This window comes from Carassius gibelio, chromosome A8, assembly GCF_023724105.1.
Source record: "Carassius gibelio isolate Cgi1373 ecotype wild population from Czech Republic chromosome A8, carGib1.2-hapl.c, whole genome shotgun sequence".
In the NCBI taxonomy this organism is placed as follows: Eukaryota; Metazoa; Chordata; class Actinopteri; order Cypriniformes; family Cyprinidae; genus Carassius; species Carassius gibelio.
Window position 1 is genome coordinate 2,772,023 of NC_068378.1, and position 15,447 is coordinate 2,787,469.

The 15,447-nt window shown below is 39.1% G+C and overlaps 1 protein-coding gene across 4 annotated transcripts in view; it reads right to left on the reverse strand.

The window, feature by feature from the left end:
• Nucleotides 1-15,447, reverse strand: part of ift122 (intraflagellar transport 122 homolog (Chlamydomonas)) — an 80,319-nt gene that overhangs the window by 29,856 nt on the left and 35,016 nt on the right. For all 4 annotated transcript variants that reach the window (XM_052605246.1, XM_052605244.1, XM_052605245.1 and 1 more), the window contains exons 11-16: nt 13,205-13,407; nt 6,272-6,409; nt 5,965-6,129; nt 5,686-5,883; nt 565-705; nt 426-479 (exon numbers count right to left, since the gene is read on the reverse strand). In XM_052605246.1, the coding sequence (XP_052461206.1) occupies nt 426-479; nt 565-705; nt 5,686-5,883; nt 5,965-6,129; nt 6,272-6,409; nt 13,205-13,407 (899 nt within the window). The remainder of the gene's footprint in view (nt 1-425; nt 480-564; nt 706-5,685; nt 5,884-5,964; nt 6,130-6,271; nt 6,410-13,204; nt 13,408-15,447) is intronic.

A 15,447-nucleotide genomic window follows, 5' to 3' on the forward strand; every position in this document is an offset into this window, starting at 1 on the left:
CTGAGATGGAGTTTGTTTGGAGCAGAATATACAGAGAAGCCGCTCTGAGACGCTGCCAACACTGGATCAGGATCTGCTCACAGCTTCACTCAAACACTCCGTCAGATTATATACTTATTTCATGTTAAGGGTGTCCCGCACACACAACTAGCTCTGGCAGAGCGGTCAGGAGTGATCCAAGCATGAAATAAAGGCATTTGCCAACACAGCAATTTTGCAGCTTGTTTAGCATTTAAAAAAATATAAAAAATATTTATGAATACAGAAATATCACATCCCTGAACGTTTTTAAACAGTACAAATCTGTACTATAAGACTATAATGATTTGATTATTTTTAGGGCAGAAAGTGAGCTCTAATTTAAGAATCAGATGAGATGAAGAGTGTAACATGAAGCATGTGTGCGCCGGAGAATGATGTCTTACTTCAATGCTGTTAATGAGCTCCAGATAGCGCAGATCTCGAACCCTGATGAACGCCTGATGACAAAAACAAACACACAAATATCAGCTGAAATGTTTTGTTAATATGGTGATAGAGTAAAGCAGTGGGTGTGTGCCTCACTTTCTTGGCGGTGTGGAAATCGAGTCCCTCCAGAGCCTCGGTGGCCAGATCCCTCCAGTCATTATCGGTCACACCCAGACAGGCGATCTGATAGGCCTCCCGAAACATGCGTCGCTCCAGGTACTGATACATCGGAGCAGACTGCAGAGATCAATGAATGAGAATCAGCTAAACCAGAAGTGTAACAGGATCAACGTATGTCCAAGAGGATGAAATAGAAGAATACATTAAAGGAGTCATTTGATGTGATTTTTAATGGATCAATAACCTCATATGAACATCATATGACATCATATGACCCCTTTAAATTAAAGTTCATGTGCCAAAGTCATGTTACTGAGTGAAATAAAGTGTAGCAATGCTTCTCAACCTTTTGACTGAAAAGCCCACAAAATAGGAGCAGGTATTTTGGTACACTTGTACTGTAATGACAATGTTTTCAAACCTCTCAGGTGATGTACACAACCTGGTTCCCTGAGAAGGAGTGAGATGCTGTGTTATACTGTTAAAGGTCCTTGCACTATGAGCCAAATGCGTAGTAAGTAATCAGTTGCGAAAAAATAAATAAATCACAAAACAATAGAAAATGAAGTCTTCAATCCGTGAGGAGGATTTTGTTGCTCCCTCTCTCTTCTTAAAAAGAGAAAAATAAAGAGAAAAAATGGGATCTATCCATTCCTGAGATTGCCAAGAGAGGAAGGAGTGAACCCCATCCTAATTTTTTATGACAGATGAAAGTTTAGGAGGCAGTGTGTAAACGGGATTTATTTTTTAACGTGCAAAAATGTGGTCCTCTGTGTGCAAGAACCTTAACACTTTGTTGGAATCACTTTCAGAACAATATTTTCCAGCTGATGAACAATAAAAACAATGACAGCCAATCAGAATCCATCCTGCTGTCATGAGCTGAGAATGTAAAGCGGCAGACGAGCGTGCGCTTGGAACAGACGGACGATACTGTCCTCTGGTGTTATCTTTATAGTTACAGCTTTTGGTGTGAACCGCCCTTTACACCTCATTGTCTGAATAATGGCCTTTCATGGGCAGTGGTTTCAAAACCTTGAAAAATGGGTCGCCAGGATGATTTAAGGAACATGTATATGTGTATAGCCACGTTTCTACCAAAATTACCTGGAACAACTTAAATAGGATATCAAATACCACTGCCTCCTTTCATTTTCATTTAAACATATTAATATCCGCAAAACTGTAGTTAACGGAAATGTGTATATAGCCTACATTACAATGAAACTAAATATTAAATCAAATAGTATTGCCTCTTTTTATTTTAATTTTAACAATATAGATCAACTGAATAAAGAACTCAACCAATCAGCAAGTTTAGCGCCAAAGTCCCGCCCCCGAAAGTTCCTCTCGAACTCGAAAGGGACTCTGAGGACCAGTTTTTCACTTTATTTAGATCCTGGTTCTTGCAGTGGAAACACACAGAGTACCAGCCCAAAGTCCCTAGCTCCTGGGAAAGTTCCAGCGGTGGAAATACGGCTTATGTAACACAGTTCAAGACTCAGGGAAGAGGAAGCGGACACAGGCAAATACACACACACACACACACACACACCACAATGTCAGTGGTGTTAAGGAAATGGTTAATTTTGTTAACGTTGCATTGATTGCATTCATCACATATAAGTATCTTTTTAAACACAATGATCAAGGTTGTAAATAGTCCACAGGGACATTGAGCTCTTCTGTGTGACTTGTGTGTGTAACTGCTTTAGGTTGAAGGGACGTTTTGAGAGTAACCAGACATCTACCATGTAATGTGAATGAGATGTGCATGTGTTATGGGGTGATGAGCACTGAGCAACATAACTGGCTCAAACGTCCTCATAAAGTGGGCTGTGAGTGTGTGTTATCTCTTTGCACACAGACTCAAGCTGTGTGTAAACCAGATCATTCTCTGAAAAGAATTAAAGCAATACAAAGACTACTGTGTTCACCTTCACTGCTGATTTCTCAGCGGATCAGAAAACACGTAATACAAACGGTGAGACAGATTTCGAAATTACAATACCCTTTAAAATAAAATAAAAATGGGGTTTTTAATTTGCCAAATTAAGATTTGGTATTCCCGGATTTATTAGCACAAGTGAGTAAGTGAAGTGGTTCTTAGAAATAAAAGGTCTGTGAGTAAGCAGGACGGTCTCGCAAGGAAGCAAGACACGGCAAGACTTCATACGAGTTAATGTGAAGACACACGTCTGAGAGAAAAGAGGATGTCTGGGGAAGCTCAATCTAAGATCGATCTAGATGATTTGGACAGTCCAATTTACAATGATATGAAAAGAATTACACCCGAGTGGGTTAAGAATCATTTAAAAAAAAAACAAAAAAAAAAAAAACGTGCCTTTAGCATAACAGCCTTGAACAGAGGAAAAGAGAGCTTGGAAAAATTAAAGAGAATATAAAAAGCTAAAAAAAAGACATGTTTCAGAAACCTAGCTGGAAGACGTGTATTGGCTGTGTGGACAGGTCGTATATGCTTCACTATCCAGGCATTGCATGGGAACGTGTGCCATGGTGGAGCTGTACGGAGGAACATTAGTAGTCCAGACACCTGAACAACTACACTGAACATCATCTGACTAGAGAGGGATCGAAAAGAAAGTGTCCTCACAAATCAAGCAGGCCAATAAAGTTGGGCAAGACAATGATGTTGCAAGGGAACACAGGCTGTAGAATGGAGCGTTCTTCCATGCTCTAATTCCAGCGCTTAGGATCAGCCTTCTTCAAATAGAAGTTGAAATTATGAGATATGAACTGATAAGTTTCATGAACACTACTAAGGTGATGGTGGTAGGCATGAAGAAGGAACTATGAGGGCTATGAGGGCTCCTGGGGACGGGGTAGTGTACTTGTGTGAACTGCACTGTTGTACGTATATTCCTGACAATGATGCTGATGGCCATGTGATAGAAGTATTCAAAACATGGTGTTTTACCACTCTATTTATTGCAATCATTTTATGGATAATAGAGTTTTAATAGGTTTACATGTTTCCTTAAGTCCATTTTATTCCCCATTACATTTTAGTGTGTATGTCTTAAAGAAATGTATGGCTGGCCTGTCAGGTGACCAGTCACATGACAGGAAGCAGGAACTGTATAAAGAGCAGCATGGCTAACAGACACTCAGCTAACAATACATACCTGGACCTTGGGGGGTTGGGGTACTCTAGGTTTGGGCCATTCCCGAGCTCGGAGCCCCTTCCCCGGACAGCACGCCAAATATGCATTATAATACTTCAGCTAATTATATGTAAGTGTGAACTCGTGAAACAGGGATTCATAGACTATTTTAGGGTATGGACAGAAAACCTGTATTCTTTTAACAGCCTGAGTTTACTTGGTTTTATCGTGTTGTTTTAAAGTCTTTTATGTGAACATTGTAAATACACCATTCTTACTAAACGTAGTTCGGTTTTAAGTCATTCTTTTAACACCAGCAGTTCTCACACACAGTAAAATCTGTATGATGCAAAGATGTATCTTAAACAAAATGGTCAAATAAATCAAATCAAAAAGGAGATTTGAAAGTGTTTGCAAAAAATGCACTCAACACAACTTCAAGAACTTCTTCAATTACATCTGGTTTTCATTAATATTAGACATGTTGCCCTAAAATAAATAATGGATGAATCTAATGTTGCAGCGCTTCACAGTGTATCTATCATTCCCTCTGGTTTACAGGTGAACTCATGGTTAAGGGTAGGCACTAGCTTTCTTACAGGTCATTTTTGGCAGGATTATTGTTCCAACAAAACATGTTGACAAGGAACATGCTTTTAACTTCACTTTGACTTGCTCCATAAAATCAGAAGTTGTGAAATAATGTTTTCACAGCAGGAATAGATTTAGAATTTTGGAATATTTAAAAGAAAATATTGAACAGTTTCTCAGCCCGGTTAACTGGCCTACTTCCAATTAATATAATTTTGTTAAACAACCTACCGTTATGTGGATTTTATTTAGCTGTAAAGGAGTAGTTACCGAGATCATTCTCCATCATTTCTCTATAAATATGAGACTGAAAATGTCAACTTATACTAATCTATACTCAACTGAAAGTACAGATACTCAGAGAAAATAGACTAAATAGAATAAAAATCTTTATTTGTTTTTAAAAAAAATCTTTATCTGAAGAAGGAAAGTCATTTATCTGGAACAGCATGACTGTTGGGAAATTATGAGATAATTTAAATGTTTCGATAGACTATCCCTTTATTTATAATTTTCACGTTATGTCACACTCATAGGAAAGAACACCCATCTGTGGGCAAAAATGAAGCATAGCTCCACCTACAGCCAGTTATTTTAACCCAGTTTGCATTAGTAGTGTAGTAAAACACAAATATTAAAAGGTGAAATTCACCTTATTGATGATGTATATTTTGTACAGGCAAGCATATGAACCCAGAATATAAACACAATGTGCAAAGCTTCACATTAAATGTTTTCCCATAGAAAACAATTATAAGGAAAACAATGAACCATGAAGGAGATTGCGTTCCTATTCCGACCTCATCTGCTTGCCTTTATGTATGTCTCTATGTATCATTAATATAGTGATTACTTAAGTTGATCTTTTAATATTACTGTTTTAAATATATATTAAGGCACTTTAAGTATTTTTACAATGTTTGTCGCACTGTTAATGATTTAAATTGATTAATATGCTTAATATGGATATTAATTTAATATTTATTATCAAGCTAATTAAGTTTGAATACCTGAAGATGCTCCTCCCAAACTTTGTTAATAAAACATCACTCTGCTTCCTCAGTATGCGTTCTCAGATCTGATGGCAAACTTTTGTAATCAACTGAAGTAGAAACGAGTGCTTGATGAGTGAAAACAACCCTCAATGGCTCTTACACATCTGAGCTGCCGTTTATCATATTTAACATGCATAAGATAAAATAAATATGCCAAAATTTAACAAGTACTTTTCAAGTTTGCAAGGAGTAAAAAAAGTACTATTTTGTCTTCATAAATGTAATCAAGTAAAAGAACAAGTAGTCGGTTTAAATAGTCCTTGAACAAAATACAACTCCCCCAAAAGAAACTGAAGTACAGTGGTATTCTACAGCCCAGCTCGTACCTGAGGCACCTCCACTGCCGCCATAGAGTAGACGTGAAGGCAGAAGATCTTGGACCCGTTGTAACCCACCACAAAGCCCTGCAGTTTCTGCTGGTGCACTGGGAAGTTACTGGCCTTGATGTTCAGATATCCACTGCCAGAGAAACACAGCATGTCCTCACACTGTGTGTTCCACGCCACACTGTTGGCATTGGGCTCCTACAGAGTCAGGGAGACAGCAGTCAGGGCAGGAGCGAGGTCAGAGGTCATACACAGGCTCAGACTGAAGCTCATCATGACCTGGAAGAGCAGCTCCTTGGTGTGAATGTCGTACACGAGGCAGGTGTTGTGTTCGTCCACGACTGCGAGCTTGCTGCGAGACGTGCTCATGTCCAGACAGCGCACTGATGTGTTCTGCTTCAGCAGCGTGATGGCAAACGGGTTGTCCACAAAGATCTTCAGGATCTACACACATAAAAGCTTTCACAGTGATTCTGAACTATTTACACTGCTGAGACGGAAGAAAAGAAGCTGTATTCATGCAGCACTGGACAGAAACAAAATGCATTACTCAAAAGCAATAACTATATCTTTCTAGGTCACATACAGCTCCATTTTTCAGCCCCACTAGAAGCCCCTCTCGTCCAGACGGGCCACCAATCACTTTGATGTAGCGAATGAGAGACTCCATCAGCCACTCTTTCTCTCTGACGGCCGTGAAGGACAAACACTGCAGTCTCTTTTCCTACACACACACACACACACACACACACAGAGAGAGAGAGAGAGAGAGAGAGAGGAAAGGTCACAAATGCAAATGTAAACCATCTCATCCTCCACATATTTATATATTTATTTATATATATATATATATATATAGTGGCCACAACATACATCTAGAGTGTTATGTCACACTCACAAAATGACTGAATGACCATGCATTTAATAAAATACACAAACAAGTCGACTTTATTTCAATTTTGTTTTTGGTGAAGGAAAAATCTTACCCAAAGAAGCAATGGAACAATAGATATATAGGCTACGGTGTTGAAGATGTCAGTTTGTGGTTGTGTGACATGATCAGGGTTAATGTGATGAATTGCACCTCCATGTATATTTATGCATATGGCACACACTTCAATCCCATCAACTTGCATTGCATTGAAACATCTGATCAGTTCATGCATTGCCTCAACTGCTTGAGCTGCTGTGGTTAATCCTCTATGACACCTGCGTAACCTTCATGAAATAATAATCAACACCACAACAAGGCCAAATTACACAGTTCAATTCTTTTAAAAAATGCATCACAGTTTGTCAGTTTGCTGTTCATTTCCAGTAGCCTCCGTGTATTCTGCCCAACCTCGCTCTGCGTTCATAAGATCTTAAGTACTGTGCAACGTGTTTCACAGAATCAGGGTAGAGCTACATAAACACAAAGCCCAGCAAAACCCAACTCCAAAAGACAACCGTGATGAAAGGTGTGTGTGATTTGGGATAAGTCTCATGAAGTCGGCTGGGACGTGGGAAATAAATGGTGCATGAAATAGGGGCTTCTCAACTTGACTACTAGTCAGTTTTCTTGCTGCCTATCCAGAGCTGAAGATGAACAAAGACATTTGTTTTCCTCTTCACCAATAAAGGGGCCATTTGGAAGTGGTAAAGCCACTGAAGTGCTGATGGTGATCAAGGCCTGCGGATGAGATGTTTAGGTATGGAGCATCTGTCAAATGTCAGGAGAGAGCAGCTATAACGGAATGTCTCATGTGTGCTTCAGTTCCATGCTGGAGTATAAAGCCTGGCGCGCTCTCTTTTCTCTGGCCTTTGCTTTTGAATTCTCTCTTCCCCATCATGCTGGACTCAGTGGCTCCTCGCTTTCTCTCTTCCTTTTACTCATATATCCACATTCATACACTGCCATCAATACATTACGCATGTATGACTAATTATTTAATACTATCTATTTTTTAACCCTTAACCTATTAAACAAAAACTACAAGAATTATAAAGCAGAATTACTTCTAAAGTAAAAAAAAAAAAAAAAAAAAACACCATTAAAGCCTCATGAAAAGTAAAAATGAAAACAATAACTTCAGAAGACTTGGTCGTCTTATGATACCATGATGATAAATCATGTAGAGCCGTTTAGCCGATATTATCGCAGAATATGCTGCCAATATTATATATCTTTTTTACAGAACATATTACACAGATTAAATGATTTTGAATGATTTAATTACTTAGTTTGGATCTTAGTGCTGCGTTTGACACTATTGACCACAACATTCTTTTGCATAGACTAGAACACTTTGTTGGCATCAGTGGAAGTGCATTAGCATGGTTTAAATTTAACTTAATATAACCGCCATCAATTCATAGCAGTGAATGAAAAGTTATCATATCGGTCACAAGTACAGTATGGAGTACCTCAAGGCTCAGTACTAGGGCCGCTACTCTTCATGCTTTATATATCATCAGGGAAACATGGTTGTGCTGATGATACTCAGCTCTATATTTCTTTGTGGCCCGGTGAAACACACCAATTTGAAAAACTAATGGAATGCATAGTCGATATAAAAAACTGGATGACGAGTAATTTCATACAGCTAAATTCTGAAAAAACAGAGGTGTTAATTATAGGACCTAAAAACTCTACTTGTAATAACCTAGAACACTGTCTAAGACTTGATGGCTGCTCTGTCAATTCTTCGTCATCAGTTAGGAACCTAGGTGTGCTACTTGATCGCAATCTTTCCTTAGAGAGCCACGTTTCTAGCATTTGTAAAACTGCATCTGTCCATCTCAAAAATATATCTAAATTACGGCCTATGCTCTCAATGTCAAATGCAGAAATGTTAATCCATGCATTTATGACCTCAAGGTTAGATTATTGTAATGCTCTATTGGATGGTTGTTCTGCATACTTAGTAAACAAACTACAGCTAGTCCAAAATGCAGCAGCAAGAGTTCTTACTAGAACCAGGAAGTATGACCATATTAGCCCGGTCCTGTCCACACTGCACTGGCTCCCTATCAAACATCGTATAGATTTTAAAATATTGCTTATTACTTATAAAGCCCTGAATGGTTTAGCACCTCAGTATTTGAATGAGCTCCTGTTACATTATAATCCTCCACGTCCGTTGCATTCTCAAAATATGATTATACCTAGAATATCAAAATAAACTGCAGGTGGCAGATCCTTTTCTTATTTGGCGCCGAAACTCTGGAATAAACTACCTAACATTGTTTGGGAGGCAGACACACTCTTGTAGTCTAAATCTAGATTAAAGACCCATCTTTTTAACCTGGTTTACACATAACACACGGATATGCTTTTAATATCCAAATCTGTTAAAGGATTTTTAAGCTGCATTAATAAGGTTAACCGGAACACTTCCATAACACCAGATGTACTTGCTACATCATTGCATCATAACACTACATCATACGCTAATATTAGTCTGTTTCTCTCTTGTTCCGAGGTCACCGTGGCCACCAGATCCAGTCTGTGTCCAGATCAGAGGGTCACTGCAGTCACCCGGATCCAGTACGTATCCAGACCAGATGGTGGATCAGCACCTAGAAAGGACCTCTACTGCCCTGAAAGACAGCGGAGACCAGGACAACTAGAGCCCAGATACAGATCCCCTGTAAAGACCTTGTCTCAGAGGAGCACCTTTTTTTTTTTTTTCTCCATTCTGTCACCAATGGAGTTTCAGTTCCTTGCCGCTGTTGCCTCTGGCTTGCTTAGTTGTGGCAGTTCCTTCCACCGGGTCACTAATTTGATGAGCTGATCTATGTTTGAGTGTGCTGGACTGCTGTCGCTTGTACCCCCCCCCCCTTAGGTTTACATTTGGTGGGAAAAAAAGCCAACTCACATTTTTCTTATACTGTATGCCAACAATTTTTTCTAATATGACCTTTCTTACCACACTTGTGTCACTGCTCTTGTAGAAAACGGCACTCATGTGGTTTGTGATCACCCCCGCATATGTAGCAGTTAGGGCGTGGTTCTTTATGTGTTTCTTGATTCCAATTTGAGCACCATCTGCATTGATCGTGCAGGTCCTTGGACACCTTGTTTTGATGCTGTAAATCCAGCGCATTATTTGCAGTCTTTATGGCTTGCGCAAGCTTCAATGCTTTTTCGAAAGTCGGCTCCAGTTCTGCCAACAACCAACGCTGTATTCCATCAGCCACAATTCCACACACCAATCTGTCATGGAGCATTTTCTTCAACTTCAACTCCTCTGACCATTAACGGTGCGACTGTGGAGAGAGTGAGCAGCACCAAGTTCCTGGGTGTACACATCACAGAGGACCTCTCCTGGACCGACAACACCACAGCACTGGCCAAGAAATCACAGCAGGTTTTCTACTTCCTCCGCAAATTAAGAAGAGCCAGAGCCCCGACCCATCATGTACACCTTCTACAGAGGCACCATCGAGAGTAGGGCTGCATGATATTGGGAATAAATGACATTGCGATATTTTATTTTTCTGCAATATATATTGCGATAATTTTTCTTACAAACAAAAATGGCACGAGCACACTTACATTCTCATTTTAAATGATTTAAACATCATAGTTTTATTTAAATTATAGTAAATTATTTGTTTGTAACTTTAGGATATGGTTTGAATTGTTAACATATTAACTAACATGAACTTACCATGAGCAATACTTTTGTTACTATATTTATTAATCTTTGTTTATCTTAGCTTATAAAAACACAGCTGTTCATTGTTTGGTAATGTTACTTCACAGTGCATTAACTATGTTAACAAATACTGTACAACTTGATTTCAACAATGAAGGCTATAGCCTAAATGTTGCTATAATAATGTTGTAGAAGTGCAGTTTAGTAATAGTAAATGTTAAATAATGAAGTTAAATCATTTAATAAATAGAACATTATTGTAAAGTGTTACAGATTTTTTTTTTTACACCAATTCAGACGTCTCGTGAGTTCAGTGTTGGACATGTCAGTTGTTTAAACCATTCATTAAATTGAATTGGTTCAAAGGAATCATTAGTTCGCGAATCAGACGTGTACAGCATGCGTTGTGTAATTATCTCTGCAGTTTAGGATAACACACAAGATTTGATTTGAAGACAGAAAAAATGTCATCACATCACATCACATTTATTTTTTTCGACACCATCGTGTCAATTGATTTTGATTAATATGCGCGAGAGAGAGAGAGCAAGACAGTGCTTGTGTTGTTTGAAGACGGTGAAGGTGAGTGTGTGCGCGTGCGGCTGGGGCCCTCTCTCTCTATCTCTCTCTCTCTTGTGCGCGCTCTCTCTTGTGCGCACTCTCTCTCGTGCTCTCTCTCTCGTGCTCTCTCTCTCTCGAGCTCCCTCTCTCTCTCTCTGCTCGTTCTTATATGCGCTATGTTAAACTGACAGGACATTAACTGTGCAATTAATCCGCGAATCAAGGGCCGGGGAGCAGCTGCCTGTACAGTTAATGAATAACGGATCAACTACGACAGCCTACATCTAACATCCTGCGATGTGACAATCGCGGATTCGTACATCGCAATATCGATGCTTAAACGACACCTCGTGCAGCCCTAATTGAGAGCATCCTGACGAGCTGCATCACTGTGTGTATGTATTTCTGTATATATTTCTGGAGTGTGGAGTTTGAATAAGCTGCTTCAAATCACAAGAGATGGGTCAACATCTGACCCGACTGCAAGATATAGACTCTCAGTCATCATACAGCTCAGTGTCTGATCATGCTTTAGAGAACATTGCATGACCTCGCTTCTTCCACAAGATTACACACACACTTGATTGCTTTTATTTGGATCTGAAAGACATTACAAAGAAAACAAGATCCAAATACTCTGGGAAGGGTCTTTGGCAAGATGACAGACATACAGTTCATGACTCACATACAGGTTCTTCCATTTATAATACACAACACATTAAGGATAAACAAAACATCTCCGTCTCCATATTTGGATGCTCCCTATGTTGGCTGAAACGGAGCAGAATTTTGCAAGCCTTTCTGCTTCTTTTTTTTGCAGCCCCCCTAACTGCATCCCCCTGATCTCATTCTTGTGGACATGGCCTAAACTTCCAAATACCAGAATTTCTGAATTAGTGAGCTGGTGAATGAGATCTACCAGTGGTTTCCACACAGACTCACAAATACACACACAAAAACACACACACACACACTTACGTTTGTTTTTGTGTAAAGTGTGTTCATCCCATAGGTGTAATGGTTTTTATTCTGTATAAACTGTATATTCTATGTCCCTTCACCAACCCTACACCTAACCCTAACCCTCACAGGAAACTTTGTGCATTTTTACTTTCTCAAAAAAACTCATTCTGTATGATTTATAAGTGTTTTGAGAAATGGGGACATGGGTTATGTCCTCATAAGTCACCCTCTCCTTGTAATACCTGTGTCATACCCATGACATTATACAGAGTTGTGTCCTGAAATGTCACAAAAACATGCCCACACACACACACACACACACACACACACACACGCACACACACACGCACACACACACACACACACACACACACAGTATCTGAATAAAGCAATGTGGTAAAAAAATTGTAATGTGGTAAAAAAAATAAATAAATTTAATTATTATTTAAATTATGAAGTATTCATAAACAATGGTAGGTTTTGTTGTTGTCCATTTATTTTTACTATTACATATGAAATATCACATATGAAGACGTGCAGTCTAGTGGAATCATCTGTGTGATATTGATCATGAATTCATCAGGTCACAGTGTCTAATGATTGCAGAATCAAAAAGACAAAACAAGACCTGAATAACATGGTAGGAGCTTCATCCACAGAAAGTCTTGTGATGTCACTTTAAAAAGCAGTACTAATGGATCAAACCAGAACACAATGGAAAGCTTCCGCACAAACACTTTTCTTGCTGATCTTTCTGCTGAGTTTCTTTCACAAGTTCACCAGTTTACTACACTGCCCAAAAATCACACTTCGTCACTTTGACAGGGTGACTTGTGAATGTTCTGTCATGTTCTGTTTTTATCCATCAGTCAAATATTAAATTGTTTCTTTTAAGAATGTTATGGAGCATTCATATAGAAATAGAAATAGAAATAGAAATAGAATAGCTAGAAAAGTTATTTGATGTGACATTGCATGATCTGGAGTGTTTCCCACAGCCTTACAGTCTATTTGTGGCAGCACTCCCCTGCCCCCAAATATAAATATGCAAATTATTTTTCTGCCAGAAGGAGGCACTATTAGAGAGGATTACATAGAGGTTTCTCCGGTAACGGTTAAAGCTACGCTGAGCTCACAAACACTGATTTATGAGGCATTACTTGCAAGATGGAATGAAAATTACATAGAAAGTTTCTGAAAACAAACTTGCATTGCTCATGTTTATTCAATGATGTCAAAGCCTTTTGGAAAATCTATTTGCCCGCCACAAATAAATCAATTTATGGGAAACCCTGATCTGGCACATATGTCTTGATGCTGGTGTGGTATTATGTTTTAGCCTGGCTTTTTACCTGACACAGAATGATGTGTTGTGAGCAGACGACAAGCAGGTTGCACTCAAAGCGCTTGCAGATCTTCTCTTTGACGCGGTAATGCATGTCGGAGGAGTCGTCGGAGTGCAGCTCATAAATCAGAATCTTCTCAGGAAGCTGTATGGCCAGCCTGCTGCGGTAGATGGCGATCTTCTTCACCAACTCACGGCACTTTATCCGCACTACGAGGAGAAAGATGGGGGAAAAGTCAAGAACATTCAGACAAAGACACACAGAGTTCATTCCTGAACTTTCTGCCATCCATTACTGGAAATAACATTACTGGATGATATGTCCCGATCTCAATAAAGTTTACACTAGGTTTTTGGACCATGAACTGGATCTCACTCAGGATGCGGGCTGTTTGTGGAGGTTCGGCCATGGCTTCCACAAATAGGCCACTCTCACATATATTTTTTGGCCTGTCCATTGCCATGGTTATCACTGTCTCAATCACTGCTATAATTTGTGAGTGCAGCTTGCATGTGTCTCAAAAAAAAACGTTTCGTAGAAATTCTGAATGAATTTTAGCCTTTCAGTGCAAAGCGTGCTCCCTTAATTATCACTAATTCGAACTAATTGGTATGGACCTCATCGGGCCATTAGAACGATCGGCACGGGGACATCGTTTTGCGTTAGTCATAGTGGATTACGCGACATGATATGCATAGGGCGTGGCGCTCCACAACATCTCAGCAAAGATTGTGGTGGACGCCCTGTTTCGTTTAATCTCCCTCGTGGGAATCCCAAAAGAGATTCTCACAGACCAGGGAACCTTGTTTATGTCACGCATGTTAAGCGAATTGTATGAATTGTTGTGTATTAAAGCGGTACGTACCAGCGTATATCACCCACAAACGGATGGAATGGTCTAACGGTTTAATCGCATGTTGAAAACAATGATTCATAAATTCGTACAAGAGGCGAAAAATTGGGACAGATAGCTGGAACCCCTTTTATTCGCTGTGTGCGAGGTCCCCCAAGCCTCCACAGGCTTGACCCCAAAGAACTAGTTAATTATAGATTTGAATCTCCCTTTTCTGTCTAAGATACTAGAAAAGGTAATATCCTCTCAATTATATTCCTTCTTAGAGAAAAATTGTATCTGTGAGGAATTCCAGTCAGGATTAAGACCGTATCATAGTACTGAGACTGCTCTCCTTAGAGTTACAAATGATCTGCTCTTATCATCTGATCGTGGGTGTATCTCTCTATTCGTTTTATTGGAGTTTTATTGGATCTTAGTGCTGCATTTGGCACAATTGACCACAACATTTTTTTGCATAGACTAGAACACTTTGTTGGCATCAATGGAAGTGGTTTAAATCGTACTTATATGACAGCCATCAGTTCGTAGCAGTGAAAGAAGATGTATCATATCGATCACAAGTGCAGTATGGAGTACCTCAAGGCTCAGTACTAGGGCCATTACTCTTGACGCATTACATGTTACCCTTGGGAGATATCATCAGGAAACATGGTGTTAGCTTTCACTGTTATGCTGATGATACTCAGTTTTATATTTCTTCACAGCCCAGCGAAACACACCAATTAAAAAAATTAACAGAATGCATAGTCGATATTTCTTACTGCTAAATTCCGAAGAAAAAAAAAACAAAAAAAAAACAGAGGTGTTAATCATAGGGCCTAAAAACTTGCATGTAATAACCTAGAACACTGTCTAAGGCTTGATGGTTGCTCTGTCGGTTACGTTCAATAAAAAAAAAAAAACACATATGGCCTGTTCTAAAGTCCATTTTTTTGAACAGTTGTTTGAAATGGATTGAATCATTATTTAAAATAATCTTGGAGATTTTTGAAATGCCTAAATCATAAAAGCAGGCGGGTCGAAGCCTGCAGTGATGTTTTTCTTTTGTTATGGCAGCCGTCCCCTCTGCATATATGTTTTTTTGAGAATGTTGCACTCCTGTTGCTGTTTGTTATTCTGCACAAAACTTCATGCCAATAAATAAGAAATATTGCTGACTTGTGTGTTTCCACTGCTCTTTTTATGTTCGTCCGTTATTTGACATTGAAAAAGGAAACAATCGATTCAGTGAACACTTATTTCTTAAAAATTGAAAATGATTTTTTCACAAAAGTGACAGCCCTACACATAACATACTAATATGCTTCTAATATCCAAATCTGTTAAAAGATTTTAAGGCTGCATTAATTAGGTAAACCGGAACCGGGAACACTTCCCATAACAGTTAGCCCTA